We start from the raw sequence: 14,564 nt of genomic DNA on the forward strand, positions 1-14,564 counted from the left end.
AGGTTAATCAATCCATCCAATAAATGCCTCCCACCATTGAAAAAAAAATACACAAAACCCCAAATATAAAAAAATGTAAAGTGAGGAAATGGTTGCACCAATCCGTTAACATGCTGCATGTTATAATAGACTATGGCTCTGAAAATAATCCACACTTACATAATGAGGTACAGGAGTCTGGACATGGCGTCTCTTCTACAGCCATGCTGTATGCAATAACGAGGGATCATAGTTGTGCGCACATTACAGGGATGCTGCACATTTGAGCCATCTACTAAATGGGAAATTTAAAGGGGTATTCTCAAGTTTGGACGTTATTACCCATCTGTGGGATAAGGGGATAACTTCCCGATCTCTGAGGGTCAAGCCACCGGGACCCCCACCGATCGAAGAGACGGGACTCTGAAGAGCCCGATATGAATGGAGCGGTGGATGATTAAGCACACTGCCGCTCCATTAATAGAACCGCTCAGCTATCTCCGGCAGTCCCATTAAGAATGAAGGAGCGGCAATGCGCATGATCAACCACTGCTGTTCTTACATGGCTTTAGAGCCTCAGTTCCTAGGATCAGTGGTAGTCCCAGTAGTCAGACCCCAGCTGGATAGGGGATAACGTCCAAACTTGAGAATACCCCTTTTAAGGGTATACTCAAAACATGGTGTGTTCAGGTTTTGGCAAAATAACTATTTTGTGTTTCATGAAAAATTGCTGCAAAAAAATACATTTTAAGTGCATTTTACCCACATTTTAACATGCTTTTGTCCAAGTCTTAATTCACATGGCAGAACTATATCCAACCCAGTCTCCGAGTCCACACTACAGTCCATAGGTACTCTGTATGCCACCATGTGGTGCCTCCATACTGTTACTTATTATTGACAAGTTTTCCCACAGAACTAATGTATCAAGGAGAGAGTGGGTTTGTAAGAAGACTTCCAAGACCTACAGCAGTACAGGAAGATCACATACAGTCCTATAGGTATTGTATTATGGCTCCATACAACTCTAAGGGTGCATTAAACCAAAATACAGCCATGTGCATGAAGCCTTATCCAATAATAAATGGTGCAATAAAGTTACCAGGTATTCATAGAATTGTCATACTAGCAAAGTCTAATATCAATTTGCTTGCAAAACGCTAATTTCTTTGGAGGAAATTGTAAATCAGCAGATTATGTGATTGCGCTTAGTAACAATCAGTTTTTCACTAGCTCTACCAGCCATTATTCAGCACCTCAAATGTTTTGTAATTGTCATGATTTCCACCGGCAAAACCACGATGAGTAAAAAGTGAAATTTTAAGATTTTATAAGAAGGGGAACCCATGTGCTACCTACACGGGGCTTCTTCCAGATTGGTATTATCACCATTTTAATGAGTGAACACTGTTCTCTACAAGAGCAGAGCTAGCAAGCCAGGGAGTGGGAATGTATGTAAAAAGGTTATCCCGAGCTAGTAAAACATGGCTGCTTTCTTACAAAAACAGCGCTACCATTGACCACAGGTTGTGTTTGGTATTGCAGCTGATCTCCATTTACTTCAAAAGTACAGAGCTAACGACAGACACGACCTGTGGGTAGGCATGGTGCTATTTTGGTTCTTTTAAGTTCCTTTAAGTAGGAACTGTACTTTCAACAAACTTTTCCTAAACAAACAGTACAAGTGACTAAGTGCTGTGAAGTCGGAATCAAATGGACTGACTCCTAAAATATATAATAAATTGGGTTCTGTAGTACAATGCAGGATGTGCTGTAAATGTTTTCATAATAATTTGGGAAAGTTATGAAATGTCCTATAAATGTCTGTTCTATTCCTGAGCTAAGGATCTCGCCTTTTGGTTGAGATGAATCCGTGCTGAACTTTATGTACACACTCAGTAGTGAAGCTCCTCTATAGATCAGACTAAAAAGGCAGAAAAAGGCACCTGGAATGAATGCCTGCACTCATCTCAGAACTGCTAGAATGAACAGGAAATAGCTTGATTATTGTATCATAATGGTGATGAAAAGCCTGATGTTACCATTTTACTACAGTAAATGTATCACTTAAACATGAGCCATGTATGAATGAAAAACAGCTGTGCGCAGTCATTCTTAAGCCAGGATGGACTGCCAGCACAGTGAGGGATCAGATTACACCTCTTATTATACTCTATGGAGATGAGAGGGGAAGAAAGACTTACATATTTACATAGTACAGTTGAAAAAAAAAAGACAAATGTCCATCAAGATCAACCATGGGAGTAGACAAAAGGAAGGGGTATAGGTACAATCACAAAGCATGATCCAGTCTGCTCTGAAAGAGAAAAGGTTTCCGTCCTGATCCCGAGTGCAATCAACATTTAGAACAAGAATTTTACACACATAAGTATGTTATTTTCTTCTCAAAAACCATCTAAGCCTCTTTTAAAAAAAATAATAATAATGACAGTTACCATTGTGACCAGCTGTTGAGGTAGACTATTCCACAGATTAATAGTTCTTATAGTAAAGAAGACCTGTCTCCTCTGGAGACTGAACCTTTCTTTCGCCAGACAAAGGGAGTGTCCTCTTATCTATGGACATGAAAATCATGTACTCCCCAAGACTAAATAAATTTAATTCTCATAATCTTTCCTTATAAAAGTAAGAGCCTTCATGCCGTTTATCAGTTTTGCGGCTCTTCTTTTCTAACTTCCTTTCTATGAACTGGTGACCAGAACGGAACTGCATATTCCAGATAAGTGGCAGTATTATGTCCCTGTCCCATGAGTTCACACCTTTTTTAATTCATGATAATATCCTGCAGGCTTTAGAAGCTGCTGATTATATAACAGAATGCCGTGTTAGTCTGATCTACAAGTACACAGAGATCCTTCTCTATAAGTAAGGCTATGTGCCCACGTGGCAGATTTGATGCAGAGCGTTTTTACCTATAGATTTACATGCGTTTTTTCTGACAGATAGGAACCGTTTTTAAATGCGTTTTTCCATGCGTTTTTTTCAAGCACTTTTCCAAACGATTTTGAGCATCACTTGGAAAAGTCCTCGACAAGTTGGTCACACAATATAAATCCATGCAACTGGCATGGATTTATATTGTGTGACCAACTTAGATGCATTAAATGCAGCATCTATAGTAAAAAAACAAAAAACAAAACCTGTATATTCACCTCTCCGGCGGCCTCCGGTCTGCTCCCGGCGGCGTCCTCTCTCCTTGGCGTCCCGCGGTGTACTGGCAGGACCTGCTGTGACGTCATTTAGTCAGCTGATGGTCAGCGGTCAGGTGATGGTCACGTGACCATCAGCTGACTAAATGACGTCACAGCAGGTCCTGCCAGTACACCGCGGGACGCCAAGGAGAGAGGACGCTGCCGGGAGCAGACCGGGGGCCGCCGGAGAGGTGAATATACAGGGGTTTTTTTTGTTTTTTTTTCACCGCATGGTAGCCGGGATGAAGAGGAGTTGTAGTCTCCTCTTCATCCTGGGTACCATACGCACCGCGATTACGCTGCAAATTCGCGGCCATTGAATTTAACTTGAAACGCAGCAAATCCACATATACAGTGCCTACAAGTAGTATTCAACCCCCTGCAGATTTAGCTGGTTGACACATGCGGAATTAACTTGGCATTGTGACATTTGTACTGTAGATCAGCCTGGAAGTGGGAAATGCACTGCAGCAAATTTTGTTTTTGTTTTTTTTTTGTTTTGTTTTTTTAAAACCTTAAAAGTTAATTCAGAGTGTCATTTATTATTCAACCCCTCAAACCACAAGAATTCTGTTTGGTCCCCCTAAAGTATTAAGAAGTAGTTCAGGCACCAAGAATAATGAGCTTCACATGTGTGGATTAAAGATCTCTTTTGCCAGCCTTTTCTGACTATTTAAGACCCTCCCCAAACTTGTGAACAGCACTCAGACATGGTCAACATGGGAAAGACAAAGGAGCATTCCAAGGCAATCAGAGACAAGATCGTGGAGGGTCACAAGGCTGGCAAGGGGTACAAAACCCTTTCCAAGGAGTTGGGCCTACCTGTCTCCACTGTTGGGAGCATCATCCGTAAGTGGAAGGCTTATGGAACTACTGTTAGCCTTCCACAGCCTGGACAGCCTTTGAAAGTGTCCTCCCGTGCCGAGGCCAGGCTTGTCAGAAGAGTCAAGGCTAACCCAAGGACAACAAGGAAGGAGCTCCGGGAAGATCTCATGGCAGTGGGAACATTGGTTTCAGTCAATACCATAAGTAACGTACTCCACCGCAATGGTCTCCGTTCCAGACGAGCCCCTTTACTTTCAAAGCGTCATGTCAAGGCTCGTCTACAGTTTGCTCATGATCACTTGGAGGACTCTGAGACAGACTGGTTCAAGGTTCTATGGTCTGATGAGACCAAGATCGAGATCTTTGGTGCCAACCACACACGTGGCGTTTGGAGACTTGATGGCACTGCATACGACCCCAAGAATACCATCCCTACAGTCAAGCATGGTGGTGGCAGCATCATGCTGTGGGGCTGTTTCTCAGCCAAGGGGCCTGGCCATCTGGTCCGCATCCATGGGAAGATGGATAGCACGGCCTACCTGGAGATTTTGGCCAAGAACCTCCACTCCTCCATCAAGGATCTTAAGATGGGTCATAATTTCATCTTCCAACAAGACAACGACCCAAAGCACACAGCCAAGAAAACCAAGGCCTGGTTCAAGAGGGAAAAAGTCAAGGTGTTGGAGTGGCCTAGTCAGTCTCCTGACCTTAACCCAATTGAAAACTTGTGGAAGGAGCTCAAGAATAAAGTCCACATGAGACACCCAAAGATCCTAGATAACTTGGAGAAGATCTGCATGGAGGAGTGGGCCAAGATAACTCCACAGACCTGTGCCGGCCTGATGAGGTCTTATAAAAGACGATTATTAGCTGTAATTGCAAACAAGGGTTATTCCACAAAATATTAAACATAGGGGTTGTATAATAATTGACCCACACTTTTATGTTTAAAATTTAATAAAATTCAACTGAGCAACATAACTTTTTGGTTTGTAAGATTTATGCTTATGTTCATAAAACCTACTATCGTTTGCAGTTTGAAGGCTCTAACTTATTTGCATCTTATCAAACCAGCTAAATCTTCAGGGGGTTGACTACTACTTGTAGGCACTGTACCTGCGGGTTTACTGCGTTTCAATGTTACTCAATGGCCGCGAATTTGCAGCGTAATCCCGGTAGAAAAGGTCATGCTGCGTTTTGCAACGCAATGCGAATTTGGCGCGCTAATTAGTGCATCATGTGCACAGCACATCCGAATTCACATTGCTTTGCGTGGCAGACTGTTTTACAAGCATTTTCGCGGCCGTAAAAACGCTACAAAAACGCTACGTGGGCACATGGCCTCACTCTCCAAGAACATATGACGCCCACAGGTTATTACTGCTCAGGTTCCTTCCATGCTGCGCCTGCTTCTCTGTGCATGTTAAGGTATAAGGAGCAGGAATCCCTCTCTGTGTACTGTGAATAGAAGACATCATAGTATAGCCAGTCGCCTTCCACCAGCTTAGAATAAACTGCATATTAGAGAAAGCCTGCAGCAGGGAAGACAGGTGAAAAGGCAGGTTACAATAGTGTGATTCCTCATGTACACACAGAGGAGAGCTTATTCTGAAAAGTTACACTCTTATAAAAGTCATAAAAATGAGAAGGGACATGAATCACTCCTGTCACAGGTGGTTGTATAAGTGCGGTGGTGTCAAATAGCTTCTAAAAGCAACATCATTTTTATCTTTCAGCGTCCTATTACTTTATTTATACCACACACACCACAAAAGCAAATTATTGCTAAATTGGACCCAAGGGTTTTGGGATCCAGTGTTCCAAACTAAACACTATGGTGCATATACCCCTTTCCCATTCACCTGTATAATGACGAGTCCTCCTCCGTGTATGGTTATCTAAAGCTTAAAAAGGTGTATTCCCATCTCCAAGATCCTATCCCAATATGTAGTAGGTGTAATAATAGCAAATACCTTCAATTAGAAACGTAGTATAGTTCTTCTGATTAGCTACGTCGCTAGCCTCATGTGCAGGGCATTGCAGTAGCTTAGGTATCCGTGGTTACGACCACGAACAACTATCTGTCATTATATGAGTGGTCGTAACCACGGATACCTAAGCTACTGCAATGCCCTGCACGTGGGTTATGCAGCATAGCTAATAAGAAGAACTGTACTACATTTCTAATTTGAGTTACTTGCTATTATTACACCAACTAAATATTGGGATAGGAACGTGAAGATGGGAATACTACTTTAATGGGAGGTCAAGAAGCTTTGGTTTTCATCACAGAACCCTAGTGGTTACAGTCTGAATGATTAGGACTCAATTACAAGCAAAAACAGAGGAAAATGTAAAAAAATGTCTCCAAAACACAACTGTGTAATCCAAAAATTGTGATTTCAGCACTTTTGCTTGGGAGAGATTAAAACAAGGCTTTTCTGTAGACATTTAGCACTGCTACATAGTGTGCTTTGTATTAGTACCCTCCCCTATGGACATGGCCATTCCTTCATCCTCAGGACAAGACGATATAAAGTCATTAGAAGAACTTATAATATCACACAAACCCAACAAATGTAAACTCTAATAGATCACTCCCAAGGTACAGCTATCAGGCCAATAGAAAAAGAGTTTTAGCTCTCGAAAATGATCCCATATGTAAAAGGGTTGTCCAGAACTAGAAAATGAAGGTATCAGCTTCTTTTAAATCATCGACGCCATACCTGTCCGCAGGCTTCATCTGGTATTGCAGTATCCAAGTAAATGGTGCCGAGCTGCAATACCAGACACAAACCCTGGACTGGAGTGGTGCCGTTTCAGGAACAGAAGTAGAACACTTTTTTATAATTCTGCAACCACCTTTAAGGAAATCATTTTACTTTGTCAAAGATAATCTTTAAAATTCATCTTTGATCTTAAAGTGTGGTTGATCCTCAGGTTTAAAGCTCGAGTTGGGACTGCCATCTTTATTCAGGATCCGCTGGTCAGTATACCCGACAATTGGGTATTTTTTCTTATACACGCTCTCAAAAATGTCATCAAGAGACTTCAGCTGTTCACCAGTGAGGCCGGTCTGAAGAAAACAAGAGAAAATACAAGATTAGTGCCTCACAATTAATTGCCAAACTCCAGAGCTGCACTCACTATTCTGCTGGTGCAGTCACTGTGTACATACATTACATTACTGATCCTGAGTTACATCCTGTATTATAGTCCAGAGCTGCACTCACTATTCTGCTGGTGCAGTCACTGTGTACATACATTACATTACTGATCCTGAATTACCGTACATCCTGTATTATACTCCAGAGCTGCACTCACTATTCTGCTATTGTCTATATACAAAGCATTACTTGTACTGGTCTGGAGTGAAGGCCCATATACTGGAGAGATGTAAGTAGGCTGAATCCAATAATCTTGGCACAACCAGTCTACCATAAAATGTGTTTGGGGGCCCAAGAAACGATGTCAGGGGAAAGAATTATCTGGTATATTGAATTATAGCATCCAATCTTTTGATAAGTCGCCTCCAGAGGTGTCTGACAGACACAAACTCCACTCTCCCCATTGGAAACTCAAGAATGCTCAGCTGAGTGTTGCATTAATCTCCTGATTTATGTTTTGCTTATCGCTCACATTACTTATCTTACCGTGTCAGCAATAAGATCTTCTGGTTCCAGAGACATCTTGGCCACAGCCCGTGTAGAGTCTTTTCCTGCGAGTGCATTATAAGGGGCTCCTTTCCCATAGAACTCTGTAAAACATATGTCACCATTAATCACCAAGATCGGACCACAATACACGGACTTAAGCTACAACGCTCAGGTCGGGAGACCCTCCAGACAGTCAGTGCATTGCAGTCCAATCTCTATCCAGTTTATATCATCGTCTGACTGTGCCATAGAAGAGTTTGAAGAAATATAATTACTTCCTTCCAGAAAGAGCGCCACCCTGGTCCATGGTTGTGTGTGGTATTGCAGCTCACCCTATTTCCCTTATAGCAGCCCAATGTAGAAGGTTAGTGTTGTTTTTGGAAGGAAGTCGCCATACTTTGACTTCAGCATTCATCCAAGGATGCACACAGAATAGAAAAGATTTCATAAAAGAATAAACATCACCTTTTCCAGCTGAAACATCAAAGACGGCTCCTTTTACTGCCATATATATGGGCTGATCCTCCTGTGGAGAAGATGATAAATCTGTCATAATGGTAATATAGAACCAGACAGTACAAGTGGATCTGACAATAAAATAATCATATTAAGTATAGGGAGAGCTCTAGGCGAGTGTCACACATGTTGACCTTTGCTTAAGAGAATGTGAATGCAGCTCTGTTTTGTAGACTTTATGTATCTAACGGCCTTCGGCTCGTTCTTGAGCCATGGCGACACGAGCGATGAGCGATCTGTAGGAAGATTGATCTTGTGCAAGCCTAGATAGGTCCACCAGGGTCTTCTCTGCCGTTATCATGATTGTATGAAGCCATCGGGTTGCTGGTCTTCCTCTTCGCCTTGTTCCTTCTATTCTTCCAACCATGATGTCCTTCTCCAGTGATTGTTCTCTTCGTATGATGTGTGCACAGTGGGCAAGTCGTAGCTTGGTGATCCTTGCTTCCAGTGACCTGTCTTGTTTGGTTTGTTCTAAAATTGATTTGTTCGTTCTTGCCATCCATGGTATTGATAGCATCCTTCTCCAGAACCACATTTTGATGGCGTCAATTCTTCTTCTGTCTAGTTTCTTTAATCACCCAGGTTTCTCATTCGTATGCTACTACAGAAAAGACCAAACTACGTATTTTCTTCATCTTCAGTGAAATGTTCCTCGATTTGAAGACCTTGTCCAAAGACTTCATTGTTGATTTTCCTGTAACTTTTCTCCTATTGACTTCCGGTGTCGTCGCTGCATCTTGAGGGATCATTGATCCGAGTAGGTTGAAGATCTTTCCAACTTCCAGTTCATTGCCATCCATCTCAAATGTATCCAGGTCTTACCTCTCAGTAGTCAATATCTTTGTCTTCTTTGTGTTGAGTAGCAGTCCCATGTTCCAGCTTTCCATCTTGACACTCTGTAATAAGTCCTCCTTTCCACCTATGCTTCTTGCTCTCAATGTTGTATCGTCTACGTATTTAAGATGGTTGATGATTCGTCCAATTTTTATTTCTTATTTTTCAGCAAGTCCAGCCTTCCGGAATGTATGGAGCTGTTATTTCGTCACCATATGATGCCATTACTTTGATTAGGTGGCAATTGAACTTGTAGGATATTGGAATATGGATGCCAATGCTTTCCTCAAAATACCATTGCTACAGAGAGATAGCACCCACATTAATGCCATTTTGGAAGGACTTGGGTGCAGAGAGGAATGTAGCGGGAAGATAGGAGGCTGAGAGGGGTTGGAGGTCGATGCTACATGTGTTGTGGTTGGGATCTCCATGGGTGGGTGGAGGAAAGGAGATTCCCTTCCACAAAGGCTAGCTGCTGTCTGGTCCTGGAGGATTTACACCCTGGGCTTGTTCCTCATCCCCTAGAGACAGAGCTGCCGAAAAAAATGCCATTCTTTACAGTGCCTCATTGTTTTCTGATAAGTTGTTAGGTTGCTGCAACTTTCAAGACTACCTCCGACTATCATTATTTCTTTCCCCTCCCAACAGCTTGCAATTGTCTGTGTTACATTGTATCATGTCAGGAATAGGTTACTATTCTTCATAAACCAGGAAATAGTTGTCAACATTAGTTTAGAATAAAGTCAAATGCTGAATTTCAGGTTTTACCAACACAAAGGAAAAAAAGTTTCAAGCGGAGCCGGGACAAGGCTTGGAAGAGTAAATCGCCACCTGGGGTGAATTTACCAATTCAGTAAGTGACATGTCACTTATTATTGTTTGGAAACTGCACCCTTCAGAACAATGGGAACTGATTTGTAGCCACTTTTAACTCGGATTTTGTTCCAAAATCTGAATTAAAAGAGTCAGCATACCTGTGTGATATCGGACAGGTGCAAAAGCTGCCTGCATTTACGTGCACCAGTCCAATAATCGCACGCTGGACTGGCGGCCCTTGTGAAAACTCACTAGTGTGCACAAGCACATCCATTATTATTGGATTCAGCATGCTGTTTGTTGAGCACACCGACAATACTGAAAATATGGTGGTCTGAACCCGGTCTAAGTTCTCACGTTCAGAATTTGGTTTGGATTTTTGACGTGGATTCTGTGCAGAAAAGCCACCATGTAATGTAGTGCCGGCTAATCTTATCTTCAGGTTGCTGAAAATATCTGTGCAGAAATTGACCTCATTTTAAAATCTGCAGCATTTCTATGTATTGAAGAGTGAAACCTGCACCAAACACGTTTAACACATGGATTTTGCTGAAGATTCTGCTCCAGGTACGCTGCAGAAATCCATAACAAATACAAAGTGTGAACTTACTCTAGATACATGTAATGAAAAATATATTGTAGATTCTGTCATGGATTTTGATGGGGAATCTTCAAAAAAATCCAATTCAGATTTGCTGTTGAATTCACCCTGTGCATTGCAATATGTGAAATCTGCAGGGAAAATCTACAGAAAAAAAATTCCTTGCATGAAAATTTTGCAAGGAAAGTTTTTCACACCAGGTGTATGAGATTTCTTAACACCTCATCCACTTTGCTGCAACTGTAATTCGCTGTGCATTTCACGTTCCAAAATCTGCAGCATAGCCGCTGCATGTGAACATACGCTAAGATTGAGCAGAATGATTTGTAAAATTTCTCTCATTAAAACAAATACGTTTTATATGTTTGTTTTAGGTTAGGTTCACACTAGCGATCGGCATTCTGTTCCATTATAAAAAGAGAAAAACGGAACTCCTGAAAAACACAACCGTCCTATGACAGATACCAATAATGCCAGACGGACCCCACTCACTATAATGTTACCATTTGGGAGGACGTCTTCGACATCAGTGTGAACCTAGCTGTACAGGCCACTAATCCAAAATATCTGATGCCATATTACCGGAATGGAAACATATAGTAAACCATCGATGCATTTATGTAACGCACCAGCAAGCGGATCAGTAGGAGGATAGTTACCTGTTCCCCATTATACCTGGCCAGGTCCTCATCAGTGAAGAGTCTGACCGGCTTATGCTGATGGCTCGTGCCGCGTCCATCGGGGTCCTCATTCGTATAGCAGAGAATGACAGCACCCAGGAACAGCACAGACTGACACACAGCTCTGCTGCATGGCGACATATTGAGCACAACTTCCTAGAGAGGGCGGGGAGCAGGGATCCATACAAACTACAAGCTCAACCCACAGATAACCCTTACCCTGCCGGAGCTCTAGTTGCAGTTTTCTGAGCCCTAATCACACATGCAGATTTTGATGCAGCTTTTGTGAACCGTCACCAAGCGTGCAAATGGAACAGGAAGCAACTGTCGTGAGAATTTTATATTTCCATAAATCAATCGTATATGTGAAAATAAGAAACTTTGTTAGTAGACAAATCCGCTTCTGTTAGGGTACGTTCACATGTGGCATTTAAAAAAAAAACGCTGCGTTTTCCAGTACCAGCAAAGCGAATGACATTTCTGAAACCTCATGCGCATGCTGATTTTTTTTCCGGGTGGATTTGAACCGTCAAAGTGTTTTTTTCAAATTTGCAGCGTGACAATTTTTACAGCGTTTTTGAAGTGTTTTTCACCCTTTCAAATGAATGGGGGGAAAAAAACACAAAAACGCATGCAAAAATGCGAGTGTGAACACACCCTGTCGTTTCTGGAGGACTTGCAGAAGAATGTCTGTCTTCCTCCGTCTTTCTCCCTCCATAGAATATTAAATGCACCTTCTATCATCTCTAGGGCCTCATTCAGAAGTCTGAAATTTTTCACGAATGCAAAAAAACAATCCGAGTGTTTTGGACCCGTGTTTCAGCAGTGCTTGGTCAGTGATTTTTATGTATGGATAAATAAATAAATTAGAAATCTTCTCCTATACTTTGCAATGGTAATCACGGACAGCACATGGTCTGTACACTGACACCGTCTATGTGTTGTCCGTGATTTTCAACGACCCATAGATTCGTATTGGTATTTTTCATCTGTGATGCTGATAAAAAACAGACATATCTCTATGCATAATTTTTGCACGGACACACGGTCCACAAAAAACATAGACATGTGAATAGCCCCATAGACTAGAATGGGTACTTGTTACATCTGTGAAAATGTGATTCCTGCCGTTCAAGAACATTCCTGCGTAATTTTTGCAAAGCACGAGATTTCATAAAATCTCCCACACAGCACTGCTATGGTATTAGTGGATATTCCACATGCAAATCCCCATAGGAACATATCCTTAGGCAATGATCACATCGAGTCTTTTTAGGCATTCAAAAACTAGCAGTTTTGAAAATTTTCAGAATTATTTTTCATTTCCCTGAACCGTTTTTATTGCAGCATTTTGACTGGACAGTGCATAATTTGGACCGGAGTCCATCAGGATCTGCTTCAATGTACAGACAGGCACTTTTTTTTCCAACAGGCGGTTTTAAAAAAAAAAATAATAATAATTAAAAAAAACACTCAAAAACTCATCACATGAATAGCAAAGTAGATTTCCCAAAAAGAAATGAATAGGAAGAGTTTTCAAGGCATTTTTTAGGAGGTTATTGGAGCAAAACCACTCCAAAAAATCCTCAAAAACTCTGGCTTTGATCTCACATACTTAATTCAGAATTATTTTTTTGAAAAAGATCCAATCCAAAATGCTCCTAAAAAAACTTGTTTTTGTTTATTTCTATGGGAAATCCACTTTGCTGTTCATATGATGTGTTGTTTTTTTTTCCTGAAGTTTTGAAAAATGCCTGGTGGAAAAAAGAAAGCGCATGTCTATTCATTGAAGCAGATCCTGGAATCCACTCTAAACTGGGCACTGTCCAATGAAGAGGCTGCTAAGGACGCAATAAGTAAAAAAAAAAAACTTTTCAAAACTGACTCAGGAACAGAAAAAATCCCCAAAAAGCTATGTGCGCACAGCGTCTTTTTGAGGTGGATTCTGACTGAAATCCGCCTGAAAAAGCACTGAAAAACTGCTGGAAAAAATGGACATAATTCATAGCAATGTAAGAAACTGCATCACTGTGCACTTGTTCAGTATTTTGTTACTTCTTTTTACTGCTTCAGAGTTCGAAAACCCTGCAGCGGCTAAAAGAAGCAAAATGTCTATTCTTCAGGCGGCTTCTGGAAGCTCCCGCCTCTCTTAATGAAGATATAGGGGAAAATACGCTGGCAGCTGAGCCGCCGTGAAACATATGGAAAAACCGGAGCCACTTCAGGAAAACAGCCACTGGATTTTTCCTGAAACGGCTTTTCCTGGGAAAACTCGGCGGCTGAAAGACTCTGTGTGCACAGAGGCAAACAACATTTCCTTGAAAACTTTTTGATTTTTAAACACCTCAAAAATCCCCATGTGAATTATTTTTTCCAAGGTGAGTTATTAAAAATGTTAAAAAAAAACCCTCTAAAAATCCTCGCTATATAAACAGCAACGTGAATGTTCCTATTAAATAAGTGAGAAAACTTTTTAAAGCTATTTATGTTGGGGTTTTTTAATGGGGATCTTGGAACGGATTTACTTCAAAATCCTCCTCACTAAACTCTATGAACATCTGCAGCATTTTTTTGACCAAGAAAAAAAAAGAACAGGAAGAAATGGTGTTTTCCATAATATTGTAACTGGTGTGGATTTACATGTATACTATGCCCAAAAAATCCCCACATATGACCCTCCTCTGGGTGACACCTCATTTACAGTAGGTGGGCGTAAGAAACAACAAAACATGGTCTCTTTATTAGCCTTTATTACAACCGAGATAAAAACGCTTTCATTGTTGTCCATAGCAACCAATCACAGCCCTGCTTTCTTTTCTTCCACACCTGTGGAAAAATGTAAGCTGCGCAGTGATTGGCTGCTTTTGATAAAAAGATGCCATTTGATTGTTCAGTCTCTACTACCCGCTGTCAGGCGTTTATAAATAGTGCCGCCATGTTTGACAACTTGCAATAAAGTTGTATCATCTTGGCACAGTTCTTTGGTGGCTAGTACAGCAGTACTACAGTTCAACTTTTAGTTTGGATGGAGTTATTAAAAGAACCTCCCGGAACTACAGAACCCATAATTCCGTGCAGCTTGTACGGAAGACTACGGACTACATTTCCCATCAGCCCCCAGGGCAGAGCGTACTGCGCATGCCTGATGCCTTTCCAGGGACTGTAGTGAGAGAGGAGGCAGCATCCTGTGCCCAGACCGTCACTCTGGATTCCCTGCCCAGTGCCATGATCAGGAAGGAGATCTCCAGATCCTACCAGGAGGTAATCTACTGATCCAGCTTGCGTGATCTTAGCAGGTTCGCATCCCTGCACAGCTGTGCAACTACAACTCCCAGCATGTCCTGCTTGTTAGGGTCCCATAGCTGTTAGTCAAGCTGCTCTGAAACTACAACTCCCAGCATGTCGTGCTTGTTAGGGTCCCATAGCTGTTAGTCAAGCTGCTCTG

The 14,564-nt window shown here is 41.6% G+C and overlaps 2 protein-coding genes across 4 annotated transcripts in view; one reads left to right on the forward strand and one right to left on the reverse strand.

Annotated features, from left to right (window-relative positions):
• Nucleotides 1-4,933: 4,933 nt before the first annotated feature.
• On the reverse strand, nucleotides 4,934-11,306 carry NENF (neudesin neurotrophic factor). The gene is made up of 4 exons (XM_073671979.1): nucleotides 11,099-11,306; nucleotides 8,138-8,198; nucleotides 7,670-7,773; nucleotides 4,934-7,092 (listed from the first exon to the last, which is right to left on the reverse strand). The coding sequence occupies exons 1-4, from the start codon at nucleotides 11,258-11,260 to the stop codon at nucleotides 6,916-6,918; spliced, it is 504 nt and encodes a 167-aa protein (XP_073528080.1). The 5' UTR covers nucleotides 11,261-11,306; the 3' UTR covers nucleotides 4,934-6,915.
• Nucleotides 11,307-14,245: 2,939 nt separating this feature from the next.
• PACC1 (proton activated chloride channel 1) overlaps nucleotides 14,246-14,564 on the forward strand; it is a 40,505-nt gene continuing 40,186 nt past the window's right edge. For all 3 annotated transcript variants that reach the window (XM_073673304.1, XM_073673306.1, XM_073673307.1), the window contains exon 1: nucleotides 14,246-14,380. In XM_073673304.1, coding sequence (XP_073529405.1) covers nucleotides 14,258-14,380 — 123 coding nt within the window. In that variant the 5' untranslated portion in view covers nucleotides 14,246-14,257. The remainder of the gene's footprint in view (nucleotides 14,381-14,564) is intronic.

Source organism: Phyllobates terribilis, unplaced genomic scaffold (assembly GCF_046119375.1).
Source record: "Phyllobates terribilis strain yellow unplaced genomic scaffold, ASM4611937v1 Scaffold_3__8_contigs__length_932513732, whole genome shotgun sequence".
Lineage (NCBI taxonomy): Eukaryota > Metazoa > Chordata > Amphibia > Anura > Dendrobatidae > Phyllobates > Phyllobates terribilis.